Here is a 17,904-nt window from a genome sequence, read left to right as displayed (position 1 = left end):
TCGCCGTCTGTCCCAAACTAGGACCTAGTGTAAAGAATAGCCAAACAAGGCAGCCACGAAACCACGGCTTCTGCAGCCATCTAGTTTTTGCACAGCAACAGCTAAGCCTGTCTTCAGCCACATTGTTTGATCCATTTTCCTTTCCCAAACAATTTATCTCTTTTTTTAGTCCGCATTGTGTCTTTCTCCTTGAATGGGCCTAACTCTATTAACGAAGTCATTGCTCATTTTTCCTACTTTGGTTCCAGCATCTGTTTTCTGTATATGTCTTTTTAGCTTTCCATTGTAGGAAACATGAGAGGAGAAAACCACCCAGGGAGACGGAGAGAGAACAGGTTAGAAGAGCAAGCAGAAAACTTGTGAAAGGCAGGAGTGAAATCCACAGAGACCTCTCTGGACAGGCTTCCCGGGTACCCTCTGGCCAGATTACCGGCACCGATTGCTCATCCCCACTTCCACAGGTAGTGGTCACCCCTTGCAGACCTGTTGGCCATGCTGATGGCGTGACTGATCTCAGGTTTGTTTCAGCAAGGCAAGCATCCTTGGGCTTCGGCGGTTCAACCCAGCCTGGCTCACTACAACAGAAACAGTTGCGACTGCCAAAATCTAGGGCTAACGTCCCCCTCAGCAACTGCAGTAGCAGCATTCACACACTGAGAGCAATTTTTCTCCCAGTTTGGTTATTGGGTTTCGATCCTCTGCATCCCACATGCCTAACAGCCACCAAGGACTAGATTTCGTTTCACCCTTCTCTGTTATGTCTTCCACCTTGCCCTTCCCTTTCTCCAGCCTTCCCTCACTTGCCACCATAAGAAGTGGAGATGGCTCTCCTACCTGCAAACACAAAGTCCAACACGCAGGACCACTACGTATACACCACCTCTTTTCCATGCTTTCCTCTTCTCACACCTTTCAGTCCAAAGCTCCTGGGGGCAGAAAATCTCCTCTCAAGTGCTCCTGAAAACACCCTAAGGTACCACTCCCTACCCAGTGGGATCATATAACTGAAATGAATGGAATGTAATCAGCATCTTATCAGACCGAAACAAAAACGCCTCAAACCTTAAGAACTACAAACACTGAGAAATGAGAATTATTTGCCCCAGACACCTGTGCACACAACAGCTGAAGAGCTCTGTGCCAGTGCTGCACCCATTGCCTTGCTGCTTTACTTTCCCCTCCCCCCCCACCTTACCTGCCCACCACCCCAAGCCTTCCCTGTCTATTCCCCAACAACAACTGGGCTGCACAATCCGCAGGGTGGTGGAGCTGGGACGTTCTCCTCCATTCTCCAAACACACAGACAGTATCAGTCTTCGACTTGGCGAAGAGACAAGGTTCTGCACCTACCTGTAGGACGGGAGAGCAAAGACAAAGGAACGGTTGCAGCCCAAATCCAACTTCACTGAGGGGGGGAGGTTGTCATGTTCCTCCCATTCAAAGCCACGCACAGAAAAACAAGAGCTGCAACAGCACGCCAAAATTAAGGCATTTAAAAGAGTGACTCGTAGCTATTGTTTTCTTAAGACCTCAATGTTTGTCTCTTTACGCAAGTTCATCATTACAATAGAGCAGGTTGGGTTCCTCTCATGAGAATTAGGCTGCAGCTGTTTAGCATGCTCCAGGTAAGGGTGAGCGCACGCGAAGCGCACCTGATAACATCACTTGCACATGCACTGTTGTGTCACTGTTTCCACAGGCACAAAGGACCGTCAGGCTGCCCTGAGACTTCATGCTGATCACTTGGTTGTGTGTGTGTTATGAAATGTAAATTAGGACTCCCTCAAAAACCTGGAAAATTGCACTTCCCTAAACCGGACCGGATTAAGGGGGCAGTCGTTTAAATAATATTTCTGACCACGAACAGTGAACCTAGGCTCTGCAAAGCTGTTCTGCACAGGGAGAGACGGAGATCTGTTACCGCATGTGACAGTCGTTTTGCTGCGCAAGCAGCTCCAAAGCAAATTTGCAAACAGGTGAAACATCTGGAGGGGGAGAGCCTCAGATGGTGAGAACCATCAGTTATGATAATACCCACAGTGTTTCTTTACCAAGCATGACATGAAATTAAGTAGTTAATATACACGATGATTACAACGGTTGACATAATTACCAAATATTGCATGACTCCTATGACTGGGGGGGGGGGGGGCAGGCTGGCCCGTAACTTCTATTTTACCTCCCACTTCCAAAAGAAGGCATCTCCCACTACTAAGTTCTTCTGAATAATGAAACATAATAATGATACTAATTCCTTACATGCATTTGTGCCAAAAAATATAAAATAAAAATATATTACAAGAACAAGCACAGCCCATAAACATTTTCACTGCTTCATTATTTAGGACCAACCAAGCGTTTTATGAATTGTAGTTATTTATGATGTTTTATATCCTCTGTGTTTGTTTATGCCCAAAAGGTTCACCTACTTCCTCACTGTGGCTCTCCATCATGCAACAGCAAGACAGGTCAGACTTCAAACTGCGTCGCAAGGGTCTTATTCTCGTATCCGTGCAGGGCCTCTACCCCGCACATACTTAGCCATGTGTTTAACCTTATGTATACAAGTAGTCTCACTGAACTCATTCATGAAACTCAAGCCTTATTTAAATTGCCACAGGTTTTACCACCGAATCCAGTTGGACCCAGATTTCATCTAATGGGACTATTTACATCTGAAAAGCTGAACACTGAACACATGTCCAAGCGTTTGTAAAACTGAAGTCTTAGCCGCGAAGCAGAGGCATACACTACCGTTTTATCTCTTACTGGCATGTAGGACCTACAAAAATTATTTGCTTTTATCTTGACCTTAACCAAGTTAGGACACAATAAACAGATCATCACTAAAGTAGATTATTAGGTCATATTTTTCCTCCTTCTTGGATATTACTAAGCAGGCTATTCATCCTCTCCAATCTGCTCATTTTTCCGTTCCAATAAGCATGAAATAGTTAATGCATAATCATCTTGGCACAAACACTGACTTTGCTTAGCTGGAGAGTTCACTTGTTCATTTGTACTTCAGAAAATAATAAATTTCAGGCAGGTACAAGAGACATAGACAAAAACAGATTAGTTAGCAGCAGTTTTCTTTCTTTAATTACAGCTAGCAATATTCAACCCATGTAAATTGAATTCAATTAAATAAAGGTTTAGTCAGTTCCTGAAGCAACAGCTGAAACAAAATCTCTGCACTTGCTTCCTCACTTAGTTTTGTTTAGCATGGGCAGTGTAAGGTGACCCAAGTACCTAACTTCTAACCTGCAGCAGAAAAAAGAAAGTAAACCCAAAAAATTGCAAAGTCAACAGAGATCCTTTGCAGCAGAAAGTAAAACCATAGAAGTTACTGCTCTACAAAAAGCTGAAATTCAGAACAGTAAGAAACAAAAACTCTTTGAATACAAAAAACAACTTGCTTTTTCTAACTACCATACTGCTTACTATATTTACAAGCTTAGAAATTCCTGAGGGCATAATTTGATACTAATTTAATCACTCTGCTGGAAGATTCACTGATTGCAGAGTCCATCCCTTCACTCCCTCCATGACCGGAATTGCTGGTGCAGACATAAGATAGCACTGGAAGATGAAAAATTATGTCTGTTATTATATGTGCCATTAAATATGCATATTAAATGCAACTATCCTGCTACAAACCGGGTACATTTGCATTTTACAATACAAATTACAGCCTGATAAGCAGTCTTCTCTCAGCAGCTTATCCTAGAAGTGTGGTCACTTACTCCTGGCGAAGGACTAACTAGTACAGTTCCAGGTTCAAACTGAGAACTGTCACAGTGTCTGCTCTTCCTTAACAGGACTGTGCTCTGCGACCTCACGCATTTTATACAGGATTTCAGTCCATGAAAAGTAAGGATGGAAAACAAATGCTCTCCACTCACTAATAACTTTTCAGCCACTGATAACAGCATATAAAGTATAACGTGCATTTTCATAGTCTACACAGAGATGTTTCCCCACAATTTCTTATCTTGAAAGAGGTATGCAAAATAAAGTGCTCCCAGTGCCCTTATTCAAGCAAAAACATTCAGCCATCACTCCCACTGTGCTACACAACGAACAGATGTCCCTACACCCTTGCCCACACTAAGATCCAGTGCAATTTATACTTTTAAGCAGAACTGTTTAAAATACACTAGACCAGAAAGAAATAAATTTCAATAAACTGATTTTAATCCCACCCATTATTGAAAAATCTCATCCATATAATTTACATTTTTCCTTAAATATTTACAGAAAGAATGAGGCATAGGCATTAATAAAACACTGTTTATTCTGGAATCCTCTAATCTTTCCCGTACTTATATTCACCTGTGTGTTAGTTCTTTATTTTCATGCTTCAGAGTCGTTTTACTTATTCAGAAAACGGTACCGTAACGTTAGGATTCAGTACTAAGAAACTGAATTTTAATCCTTTTTGCTGTAAAATAAGCTCATACACTTTTTCACATCATTAACAATTAGCATAGCATGAACATAAACTGAAACTCCTTGCCTATAATAAGCTACAATACAGGGAGCCTCAACAAAATCTACAAATTTCAGTCTGCAAGATGTTCAGAACAAGCCAAGCACAGAGCCAAATTGGTAAATTTAAATATCACACACAGCATGTGATTTCTGGAAACTGCATAACAGGGTGGTACCTTGCTTGAAGCTACTGCATCAGAGCCTTTCAAGATATGTATATCATGCTCATCACCATGGTATCTGCAGACCTGTATATGCAATTTTCCTGCTTAGACAAGACTCCTTCTCCAACGCTATCCCCAAGGAGCACCAAGATCCAGAGCAGCATAAAGAGCAGCAAACCTTCTCTTTTCCTGCAAAACTAGCTGAATTCCATACACATCAAGTCAACAGCCCAGAATTACAGTAGCTCAAGCACATTTCTTAGTGTCAGATGGACAAAATGCTACCAGTATTCCTATACAGTTGGTGGTTTTATCATTTTTCAAAAGAGTAAAATAGCAAATATTAATACTTACACAAGCTAGCAGATTAGGTATGTGGCACACAACCAGGTTAAAGCCAGTATTTCTTCACGTTTTTATTCTTTGTGGAATCCTTTCCTCACCTCACCAGACACTCTCCCAGTCCCTAAATGAGGTGGCCTTTAATTATTTTCAGAAAGGATTGCACACATTGACTGAAATTGGAACATTTAGAAAAAGATTAGAAAGAGCTGAGGAGAAGAGTCTCCTGCAAAATTTCTCCCAGGTTTACTGTACCTCAGCAAATCAGTTGTTTGGTTATAAACAGCAACGTTTTTATTAATATTCTCACATTATTTCCTTTGTCAGGTGCTAAAAGCAGGCCCTAAATTCCAGAGGACCAACTAGCTTCCTGCTCCCTGAACATTCAACCCTTCCTTTTAGTTTTAACTAAGTATCAGCCAGGCATGAGGCTCCAAGTACCTAAGGCCATCATAAGTCAGGGTAATTCAGGGTTCTTTGAACGCATACAAACACACTCATTCAACGTTCATCAAAACAGAGTTGGTGAGACTTTTTTTTTTTTAAACGAAAATGAGTACAATACTACCGCAGATCACATTCAAGAGAAACCATGGCCAACCTGCTCTGGCTAAACAGCATATAGATATCTAGAAATTCTATGGAAAGAGGAAAGTATGTAGAGCAACTTCTGTTAAACTTCCCTTCTTTAAGCCCAAGCCATCATTTTAAGATAGCCAGATGCCCACTGCCAGATGCCCTTACCAAGGGACGAAGCTACGCTGATCCAACCGATGGAACAGACCTACTAAAGATGCGGTTTTGGCTGCCAAGAGCTTGCAATCACGTTACGAGACGGAGCAGGGAGAGAGGAAGCAGCAGCAGTACGAAACGTAGCACCTGGCACAGCAGCCCAGGGCACATCCAGGCACAGGGCCCTGGCCCCGGTGGGGTGCGGAGGGCTTTCAGCTCCGGCTCCGGCCGCCAGCGATACCCTCTGCACGCCGTACCACCGCGGCCGCAACGCCCTACGGCCGGCCGAGGCCAGGCAGCGCGGCTGCGGAGCCGCTTTCAGCAGACGGTACTCTGGGGTGATCCCGCTCGCGTTTTGCCTTTTTAGCATGAGGCCAACAACGTGAGGAACCATTTTCTTCGTGGCCTTTCCCCATGCTTAAGTCTTTTGTCTTCTAAAAGAAAGCGCATCTTGAGAAGCCTCCAGAAGCATGATGTTTATTAGAGAGAAATACTACCTTTTTTAACAAGCCAAGTGATTTACATACAAGAGATGAGTAATGTACTGTGAAATGGAATAGAACATACAGCTATGTCTTTTCACAAATAGAAAATTTATGCAAGTATACTGGTGTTACAAAGAAGCTATAAAGAACTGTTTGTGCTACAAAATGAAAGCTGCTACACAAAAAATGTCATTTTATTTGATGAAATTTTTTTCATCATTCTCTTAGTACTTTTTCTTTCAGCAAGCTTTATTTATACAGCCATGCAGCATTTAATTTATTTTTTTCCACTGGAAACTTAATACAGATCAAAGTACTTTTAAAAAGCCTAAGTTTTCTTCTGCTTCAATTATAAAAATGTAAAAGATCAGAAGTTTCGTTACAAACAATTAATTAAAAAAAAAAAGAAACTTTTCTTCTGTGGCTAACATTAACTTCTCAAGACCAGTCTTCCTTTTCCTGATTTAAAAAAAAAAAAAAAAACCACTTTAAAAATTTCCTCAAGTAAAACTGAAATTCTTTGAAGAAAACGAAGGGCACAGACTGAAGCTTCATGGAATTTATTACAAGGAAATTCTTGTTATAAATCAAGATTTCACCGCAAGGAAATACACAGCTAGATGCATACCATACCTAGAAGGATCTTCCCCGGAACTGTACGGTGTTTCTTTTTGGCATGGAAGTTGGGAGGAGGTGTGGAAGGCCAAAGAAATGATGGCAGAACAAGAGACCCGCAGACTAAACTTCCAAACAAAGCTTCACAAATTATTTCAGAGTTGCCCAAGATGATTCACTGATTAAATTCTGGCATCAACAAGGACAGCCAGGCCAATAGAGAGGGGCTTAATCCAAAACACAAATGTTTTTCTTATTTCAGTGCTATCTAGAAGGATGATGTGTAACGCAGAAAATAAGGCTTTTTAAGATACTGCCTCACTTCTGAGCCTAATTTCTTCTTTATCTTGTTATTAAAATAATGAAAACAATCAACACTGGTGCCACACTGAGCAGTCAAATCAAATAAATACAGTATCAAATACAAGAGAAGCACGACACCACCTTCATCTTCACATAACTGTTGGAAATGAAAGGATATGGCAAGGCACAGCGTTCCTTCAAATATATTTTTATTTGGAAAGAAAAAAAAAATCTATTTTTAAGAAACGTATAAAGCACGAAAAAAAGAGTATATAACAGAAGGCTCATAACCTACAGAACAACAGCTACAAGTGAATTCTTACACCCACAGAGTCACACTCAAGGCAGCGTGGGCTCCTTACACTTTGGTAAGAAAAATGCCGAGTGTTATTTGGGATTAGGAAGGCTACTCCAACGGCCAGAGGTGACTGCGAGCATCTCATCTGAACTTCCAACTGGACTTAATCCCTGTCTCAAAGTAGCCCAGTACTAGTGCACTCAAAGGAGCCAGCCAAATATAACTGATCCAGACCCAGGAACGTTGTCAGGCTGTAAAATGCAATAAAGTACATTCCTATGTTACCGTCGTGCTACAACATTACTTAAAGGCTAAAAGCACCAACAGGAGCAGCCTGCAGAAGAGAAATGACACAGTGCTGAACAGCCTATAAAGGCACAGGCACCCTATGCTTTAAAAAATCAGATTTTTAAGTGTAACACTTAATGTGCTCCTTTGCACATTGGGCAGCAAGATCCTCCTCTGCCTTCTCAAAGGCCCACCATCAAAAACACACTCTGAAAATTATGAACTCAAACCACACACACAAAAGACTCAAAGACACCAAAGTCAAAGTCCCAGAAGTGGCTAATTTTCAGAATGAACTCCCACTTCAAGGTTTCATGTTAGAGACCTGGAACAAATTAGTCATTTGCAGAAAATAAAATTATTCTGGATTAGGAGTTCTAATTCTCCCCATGCTGCCCCAAGATGTTGACCTATTACGTTATAATCCAATTAACTGTATCTTTCATTTCAAAGTGCTAAAATCCTATCAAATGTACAGACATGAATATATAAAGAACTTCAACTGGACAACTCGGTGCTCACTTACCGTACTTACAGCAGCTTGAACTCTGAATATGCTAAAACACATCTCAGAGAAACACTCCGGGCTGGAAGACAGGCACAGGAACTACAGCAAGACACGTAGGGCCAAAACAGAGACCAGCCACACACGGAATATTTAGACTTTAAACGATGATGACAGGGCAGGCCACCTCTGCCTACCTTCTAGAGGCAACTTCAGCACACCAATTTTTTTTTTTTTTAAACACAGGTGCTTGTGTCCTCCTGCAGTATTTCATCTCCTGTTGGGATCTGGATGAAGCCATGTCAAGGGGCTCTTTGATAAAACCAAACAGTTTGGTGCTGACTGGGTGGATTTTGGGGCTTGGCTTTAACTGTGATACACCACAATAAGGAGCTTGGCTGAGCCCTAGGTACAGACAGGTTTATTTTCCTGGTACCAGTGTTAATTCTTAAAGGTCTTTCCAATGGACAACATCCAGTGCCTTGGTTGGTTGGTTGTTTTCCCCCCACTAAGTAATTCTGTCACCGTAAAACCACTGCAAACATCAACTTAAAGAGACTGTTTTCAGTGGAAGAGTGTTTCTTAGTGCTTTACTCAGACACCAGAACTCATTCATGCTGGGTTTTTCAATACCGAAGTAAATAACCATTACCAGCTTCAGTAGTTACTGAGCAAAACCTAAGAGCTATTTTAAACAGCATCAACTGAGAAATATTCCCACATAGAGGTTGGAGTCTAGATGCTGTAAAGGCACCTGATGCACCATGATGTTGGGAGCCTACGCACTTACCAGCCAGGCACCGACTCCTAAAGAAAAGTCTCTGATTCACAGAGAGCCAACTCCAAGCTACATTCCCTTACATCAGAGGGAGAAAAAATTCTCAGAAAAATCAATTAAAAACTGAAGTTGCACTTACTCGGAACAAGGTAGCCAAGCAACTGGAAATGCTAGGTACGGAAATGAAATGCTGTCTCTATGTGGGGACTGCAGACAAACACTTGCGACGTATCTATCTTTTATTTAGGTATTTAGCAGGTTCAAAGACTGGTTTCCCACCAGAAGGGTGCCCGAAGCATGGGGTGCAGGTTGTTCTGCAGCAATGATGGGGAAGCAGCACGCTGGAGCCTGGGTCAGCACCGGTTATTAACTCTTGTATGTAAAAGGCCGTGGGGATGGGAAGGGAAGACAGGACAGAATCTAGGAACCGTTTAGGCTGCTGATGAGTGGGTTTGTTTCCGTGACAATTTTGGTCACTGAATCGTGACCCTGTTTCAAGAGTTCAAGTCCTTTTTCGGGATTTAAGTACGCAAATTACCAGGCTGTATGAAAACAGCATCCAGGCACTGGCAGAGACTTTACAGCGATAGTTCTGCTACCAATTACTGTGTTGTTCCTCTGAACTAACGCTGGACTAGCTGGCTAAAACACACAGGAGTTAAAAATCATACAGTCTTCTCATTAGCAAAATAGCCTAGAGTAAGTTCAGAAAAACCCGTCCTGCAAACAGGACGCTAACTAACTTCAGAAAAACCTGTCCTCGCTTAAACCACAGGTCAGAGGTCACGGCAGGGTTTTTTTTGGTCTACTGACAGGTTGGTGAATAATAGGGGATGCCACAGACCAGTCATCTAGCAGTAATGGTCTGTACCATCATGTGGAAAATCCTCCTTCAATTACCTGTCAGTCTCTGGCTTCCTGGGCCAGCCGGGTCCAGGAGCACTGCTGAGGCCAACGTGCTTAACTCCTGGAGAGGAGGAGGTGCTCCGAGGCAGTCAACAGTGACCCCGGCAAATAAATTAAGGAGCTTTTGTGGCAGACTAATGGGAAGCCTGTCCAGCTCTCTACTGGAAAAAGAGATGCCAAAACAGACTTGCTCTCAAGTTCTAGACGTATAACAAAAATCTGCTATTCTATTTACTATAGTGATGGCATATATACCTACATGTGTTTTTAGAGATTACCCTGATTTTTTTAGCAGTTTTTGAAGCATGAATATGGGCCATTTGAATAAACCACTGGAAAAAAAAAAATCAAAATAATTAAGACATAAAAGACAAAACAGCTTATGCTGAAAGCGCAATATTTCAAATAAACAGCAATTGAAAAGATGAGGAGATGAAGGAAAGAGAGGATATGAAGACAGTATGTGAGCATTATTTACCTCCAACTAATCTTGAAAAATCTCCCCATGAAGCCAATAGGACTACGAAGGCTAACAGAGTAATTCACAGTGTCCTAGGGAACGCAAGGATTAGTATTCAAGCAGTATTCTTTTACTTTTTCTCCCTCTTGAAGCTTAACAAGGCCAGGGCTGGCTGGGGTGGCGGAGCATGGGAGCACGTCGACTAGCCATCCCGGGTTACGGAGGCTGAGTGGCCAAGTTTCATCAGTTTCAAACGGTTTGATTTACTGGCTTTCTTTTTCCTCCAAGTGAAATAGAGACTGACAGATTACTTGAGCCTTCGCTGCCGCCCCAGTGATCCAGCACGTTTCTTTGTTCACAATGAGCCGTCATATACGAACAACAGCAACCCTGTGCTCGGCTGAAGCATCCTCTGAAGACGGAGCCGAAGCGCACACCGCTGCCTCTGGAGACGCCCCTTACGAGCCATTCACGGGTCCGCAAGATATTTCAACTGCCCTGAAGTAGCAAACTAAGCAGCAGAGTTGATACGTTAAGTAATATTTAGAGTGTGATTCCAAAAACTCTGGCTATTTGAGTTTTATTCAGCAGTGGGCTGGCCTTCGGGGAAAAATGGTTTAGTATGGAGTTCTGCTGAGGGTGAAACTGGGAAAGAAATTACAGGATTTACACCCTCTCCCTCGTGCTGGGGAGGGACAACCTGTGCAAGCAACAACAGAAATATCTCGAGTCTGGAGGACCACCCCGAGACTGAAGGAATACAACTTAAGAACCTGATCTAGAAGTGAAATGAAATCCTACGGCCACCCTGACTTAAATAACCTGCCTACAGAACACGCTCCCACTTTAAAAGAAGATAAGGAGCGTTTGTAAGATCAGTCACCCCAAGCGGGAAAGCACAGGGAGTTCAAAGGCTGCCAAGCCTCAAAGGCCAACAACAGGCTCCCGCAATCAAGAGAAATTCCAAAATTAATTTAAAAACCTGAGGGCCAAAGTGTCGGAGAACAAAAAACTCTCAGCATAAGGTTCGCAACTCCAGATAAAATGCTTCCATCTTTCAAACAGACGTTTTAGACAAAAACTAGGGACGAAAAAAACATTGAGGGAAATGGACAGTTTAAAAAGGTTTCTTTTTCAAAAAACAATAGTTAACCCAAAAACTGCATAAAGCCTATAAAATATTTAGAAATAAAAATGAAAAAACATCTAACCTTAAACATTGTCCCAAATAAAGGATTTGCTTTTACATCAGTAACAGTAAGAATGAGCATCTCTCTCTCCAGATTTAGTCTGTTTCTCCAACTGTACATTTGGAGGAACTTTCACCACAGGTCGCCAGCAAGCTTGCATCTACAGCTTCAGCATCAAATATTTCAGCTAAAGAAAGAAAATCCATAAACAAAAAGCAAAGTCATCTTTGGTCAACTTCATAGGGAAGAAAAAAATCCTAGCAGCCAACAACACAGAAAAGGCAACCTTCCAGATGAGGGAGGCAAAGGAGCTCTAATTCAGCACTCTCACAGCTATCAGATGGTTAACAAATTGAGATGAGAGACTTCTGAGCCTTTTGAGCGACTTTCACTCTGGCAAACTTAAAGGATTCAGAAGTGCAGCTGGAATACATATGGGAAATGCTGGAGAAAGTGGATCATTTGAATTTGTAACTCCATTGTGTGCTGGAAGAACTTCCTGCAGATGAGCGCATCCCGTCAGTGACTCAGGGAGCCTCTCCGTCTGCTAACAGTCATGAATTTATTCTCTGAACCAGCTACCAGAAGTGGCTCAGTTTATGTTAGTGTTATATACCCAACACGAATCTTAAAATAAAGCCTGCAGGGACGTAATTATTTTTTTGCTTCCAAAAATCTCTATACTACAGCATCTCCACTACAAAAAAAAAAAAAAAATCAAAAACCCCACTATTTTGATTGAACTAAGATTTCACATTTTGATCAAAGTGTTCCATTCAACACACATTTTTATGCAGAAATCCTTTTTAAATCAAAAGCCAAATATATTTTTTAGATTATATTCAGCATTTGAAATGGAACAGGTATGATATTAACAGAGTATTATCATGCCAGGTTCATCCTATCAGATAATCAGTTACTGATTTGCTTGGTTGATATTCAACTACAGTACCTGAAAACTACGTAGCCTCACCTACTCGGGCATCTTCTCCAGATTATGTTGTTGTTGTTTATCAACATGTTAAAGGTCCTGTTTCATATACAAATTATCTTTATGGTCATTTGAAATTAGCACATAAAAGACACAACAGGAGAGACAAAGGAAAAACACTACAGAGTAAGCATACAGGTCCCTGCCTCCCCACTTCTCCCCACCACCAGCCTCGCTGCTGGAATTCAGAAGATTGCAGGTGCCTGCAAACTAGAGCTACTGAAAGCTACTGGAGAGGTGCACTTGGAGCTGAAAAATTGAGAGTAGATGACAAAAAGGGGCCATAAAAAAAATCACAGATGTAAATTAATAATCAAATATACACACACACAACAAGGAGACAGATGGCGAGCAATTTTCCCCAGTGTACTTATACTTGTTCTTCTAGTGCACGTATCTGGGTCACTTGCTAGATTAAATCTCATGTGGCAGACCCAACAAAGGTCCTGTCAAATGTATACGGGCTCGGCCTATTTTTAAATGATGCAAGTCTAAGACTACAGGGTGAAGGTACTTATCAGGATTTCTTCAACACAGTTTGCAATATTGCCCTGCAACTTTGAAACAAGGTTGTTGGATATTTTCTACCGTCAGCAAGGCTGCCCCATTCAGGCCTGCTAAATAAAACCAGCACACGCTAGAGAAAAAGTTGATCAGTGCTACCATATCTCACAGAAGAGTCCTACACAGAGACAGACAAATCTGTATGCATTTTCCAGAGTGCCAATTTTTTCCGACGTGCCACAGAAAAAGTACACACTCAAGGTTAAAGATTCCTACTAACACTCTCCTTAAAATATGCCTTTCTTCTGACATTTGGGAGTAGGAAGGAACACCTCAATGGAGGAGTTGCTTTTGACGCGTTCGCTCTAGCAACGCATGACCTCAGATACGCAGTGCACTAAATCTTCCACACCCCAGCTATAAACTGACAGTGACCCGTCTTATTTAGTGCAGGTCACATGAAGGACTACAGCTTCAATGCAAGGCATCCATAGGTCAAATTGCCTACTTCGGCGGGGGGGGCTTAAATGGCAGGGAAAAATAATTACGCGGGTGTGTAAGCCTAATTGCAGCAATGGGTTTTCCTCCTGTAATACTGGTAGATATTAGCATGAAACAAGAACCTCATGTGTAGAGATGAGCCCCCCCCTTAATCTGGCAAGAAGCTGGATTTAACACATTGCAACAAGCAAGATCTTCCATACATCTGCGGGAATGGAAATTGCATTTCTCCCTATCCACCGTTATCCGTTTCGAGGTGATTTTGCCCAGCAATAAACCAGCCTTTATTAACAAGCAATGTGAGCTCACTGTGGCATTAGACCAACACCACCCAAATATTTCCCCCCGCCTCTTCCCACATTCATCTCTGCTTTCAGGTTACTGCATGCTGCATACAGCTTCAAATCAAACAAATAAGCAAGAAGAGGCCAAAAAAAATATATTTATTTGTTCCTAGATGAACAAGGAGGTTTTGAGTTGGGGAGGAGAACTGCCCCTTAATAATCTACACATGTAACTAGGAAATATCACAGCTGTCTGTGAGAATTACAGTAGCAGGGAACAGGGTGGCAAAAGCTTGTGTTTTCTGGGTCCACAGGAAAAAAAAAATAAAGCAGTGTTTCTTCTTTACACTGGCTCTCGGGTTTAGAGGCTGTCACTTTTACCCAAAGTAATCAATAAGTGAATTGATCAAAAAGATCACGCTTGCACTGATTATGTGCGTGCCACATAGCTGTCTAGCCTGAAAGAAACAAGTTAGGCAGACTAACGATGAAGAATAAGCAAATGTATACATTCTTACTTAACTTGCTCAGGCTTTAAATTCATTCAATTTCAGTTTAATTGGGTGAAGGGTGGGAAATAAAATGTTGAATCCTTTGATATAGAGTCATGAAGCCCAGACTACAGGCAAGTTTGTTATATCACTATCCATACAGTCTTTGGTTTGGTGCCGTGCAGCCGCTAAAATATTAAGTTTTACCATTGGGAAATTGATTTTGCTATAAGAAGTTTTTACAACACCACTTAATCTTACCCAACCTACATAAAAAAAAATACAGAAAGCAATTACAGACACCCTTTATATAGTAACCCTGATCACTATATTAAAAAAAGAACAGTCTGATGTAATTTCAATATAAATGGCAAAAGAAGCAGCAAAAAGCTATGGCAATATGCTGCCCTCCTGAAACAAAACATTCAGGTTCCCAGCTTAAATGCACAATCTTGATTCACTTAAAGTTAGTAGCGTGATCCATCTCCCACATGGAGGGCTGTGTCCTGCAGCTCCAGCATCGACCTCCTTTTCTAGTGTTACATTTCAAGCCGTCTCCTGCGGGGCAGTGAGATTCTGTGATTACAGTTAAAAGAATACTTTGGGTCTGAGAGCCTGCCTCTTTGAATAGATAACCCTTTCTAGTTCGACAATTACTAGCATGCAACGGCCATTTCTGCCTTGCCCCTTCCAGCGCCACAGTTGAAAAACATCCTAATTAGATGACCCTGCATACAGAAATGCCATTAACCGGCTTTCAGAGCACTCTAGCGAATGCCTAAATCTTAGTTACAATGACGAGAAGTACTTTCTTTACTTAGGAGGCAAACACATAAACAAAGCAGTATTTTAGAACACCTTTTAAATAGTCTGGGATTAGTACTAGCAAAGAGAGCGTATGATTATCTTTTCCACCCTTTCTGAGATGACACTCGAATACCACTATTTTCTAACTACATTAAAGCACACTCGGGCAAGATCAAGGGTAACCTTGACCTCCACATCAATAACCAGGTAGTACTTCAAATTGCTTTCCATGCCTAGCCAATTTGAACTGGCCTGCAAGCCAGGCTTATAAGCATGTCCTTAAACAACCCAGTTTTGCCTAAATATTGCAACATATGTTACTTAGGGTTACATAAATATTCCACTACTCCTGCAGTTCTTAACTGTAACAAGCAGGTTTAAAATAGTGTGTCAAAATATTCACTACTTTCTATTGATCCAAATCAGAGCTTGCATTTCAAGGTAACAGCAGGTTTGGTTTTTTTTTTTTTCTTTTACGGTTAGTGAATGAAGTTTTGAAACGTTAAAACGGATTTAAGAAAAATCGTTGCAGATAACTAGAAGGCTGACAGAAACCCCAAAACACTTAATCGCTTCACAAGGCTTCAAGTGCATGTAAATGACCCGAAGGACGGAAGCCTGAATCGCCACATCCTGCGGCCGACACTGTTCCCAGCCAGAGACCTGGACCAGGACTAACACTTGGCATTTACTTTCAGTACAACAGGTTTAATAGCAGCAACCCTTGAAAACAGGGAGGCTTATTCTGGAAGCGGTGACAGATCCTTACACACGGCAGGTGCACTCTAATACGGCGTAAGGGAGGAAAATTCCAAGTTTAGTAACTAATCGACTCCAGGACAGGCGGGTTATTTCCCAAGGCAAGTGCCTAATCAAAGACGTAACTGACCCTTTCACATCCCATCAGCGCGCCGGAAAGTTCAGCTCATCCGGCAACATTTTGCTGCTCTGGCGCAGCCCCTACCCACCTCACCGCGTTTCCACGCGTTCTTCCTCTCGCACGAAAAAGCTCCAAGGCACTAACCCTGCTTTGACAAGCTGCTGAGGGAGTCAGCTAGTACCGTGAGCCACGAAGCTGGGATCCACCGACACAGACAGGGGAACCCACGCACACGCCCCTCCCTCTCCCTTCCACGCCTCCCACCGTGGCATCGCGGCGGCAGGCAGCGCAGCGCCGCGGGCAGCTGCCCGCCCGCACCCAGGGGAGACGGTCGCTCGCCGCAGAGGACCGAGGCTGATGAAAAGCTGTCAAAGTCAATCCGTGCTCACTTTTTGGATGGTTTCATGCCAATGGAGCATGAAACACCCCAGGACGGTTAATAAGTTTAGCCAGGCGTGCTGTTCTCCCTAATACATTTTAATTATGCATCCGGTTTAATTGTGACCAGATTAAGTCACGGGAAAAGGCACAAACTGGAATTTTCCCCGACTGCTCACGCCGCCCTTCCGCAGCGCCTGAAGGCGGGCAGGGCCAGGAGAGGAGCAGGTAGGGAGCCCAGCCCGGCGGCGGCCGCTGCCTTCGCCGCCGGCGGGGCTCCGGTCCCCGCAGCCGCCCGGAGGAGCCTAGCAGCGGACGGCAACTTCCCGCGCGGGGCTCGGTGCCGGCGGAGCGCGGGGACGGCAGGCGGTCGGGCACTCCGCCGCCCGGGGGACACCGCGCAGGTGGGAGCAGCCCAGGGCAGGCAAACTTACAGCGGCCGGTCCCTTCCCACCGGGAGGGGCTGGAGGGGACCGCGCCCGCCTGGGAGCTGTCAAAGCCCCCAGAGCGGCGGGCGCTGCGGCGGACACCGGAGCCGAGGAGCGCCGGGACCCTCCCGCGACACCCCGGGCACCCCGAGGGGGGCGGCCGCCGCCCCGCTCGCGGCAGGTGGGCAGCCACCGCCCGCCCGGCCGCGCCGCTCCCCGCCCTACCTGTCATCGTAGCAGAAGTCGGCGCCCAGGGTGTTGAGGTACAGGGCGAGCCCCAAAGCGCTGCTCAACAACTCCGCGATCATCTCTCCGCCTGCCGCCGCCGCCGCCGTTCTCGCACCGGGGCAGCCCTCCCCACCCGGCCTCCCGCGCCAGCCCCGCCGCGGCTGCCCCTCGCGCCCCCCAGCACCGCGGGGCGCCGCTCCGCGCTCCGCCGGCGGCCGCAGCCTGTCGGCGTCCCCCCGCGCCTCCACCACCCCCTACCCCATGGCAGCGGGGCGAGCGGCGGAGAGAGCGCGGCTCGGCGGCGCGGGGTGCGGCGGCGGCTGACGACTACTACTAGTAGTGCTGCTGCTGCTGCCGCCCTCCTCCCGCGGCGCTGCCGCGGCTCCGGCTCCCGCCCGGCCCGCGCCCCCCTCGCCGCCGAGCCGGGCGCCGCCGCCGAGGCTCTGGGAGCGCCCGCGTGGGGCGCCCCGGGCTCCCACCGCGCCTGCGTGCGGACCCGCCCCCGCGCCCGCCCCGCCCCGCGCCCCCGCCCCGCGCCCCGGCCGCCCCTCCCGCGCCCCGGGCGGCGCGGCGCCGGCGCCCGTGCCGGCACGCGCGCCCGCAGCGGCCGCGGCCGCGGGCGGGGGCGGTGGGTGCGCGGCGCGGGCAGGGCCGGCTCCGCTGCGGCCGCCGGGCTGGCGCAGCCCGCGCGTCGCGGTCTCGTCTTTCTTCCCCTCTTCCCCGTTCTCCCTTTTCCTGTTTTCTTGTTTCTTTCCGACTTCTTTCTTTCCGCTCGTTGTTTTTTTCTTTATTTTTTGGTTTCCTTTAAATTTCTTTTTCTTTCCTTTTCTCGTCCCCTTTGCTCTGTTCCCC

General features: G+C 44.9%; 1 protein-coding gene across 1 annotated transcript in view; it reads right to left on the bottom strand.

Moving 5' to 3' along the window:
* Window positions 1-17,551, bottom strand: part of TMTC2 (transmembrane O-mannosyltransferase targeting cadherins 2) — a gene marked incomplete at its 3' end in the record, with an annotated part of 256,393 nt that extends 238,842 nt beyond the window's left edge. The window contains exon 1 of the mRNA XM_082014037.1: window positions 17,050-17,551. Within this exon, the coding sequence (XP_081870163.1) occupies window positions 17,050-17,132 (83 nt within the window). The 5' untranslated portion in view covers window positions 17,133-17,551. The remainder of the gene's footprint in view (window positions 1-17,049) is intronic.
* Window positions 17,552-17,904: the final 353 nt, after the last annotated feature.

The sequence above is a fragment of the Phaethon aethereus genome (genome assembly GCF_964289735.1).
Source record: "Phaethon aethereus genome assembly, chromosome: 1".
Classification (NCBI taxonomy): domain Eukaryota; kingdom Metazoa; phylum Chordata; class Aves; order Phaethontiformes; family Phaethontidae; genus Phaethon; species Phaethon aethereus.
The sequence above is the reverse complement of the archived record's forward strand: the minus strand, read 5'-3'. Positions and strand labels throughout refer to the sequence as shown.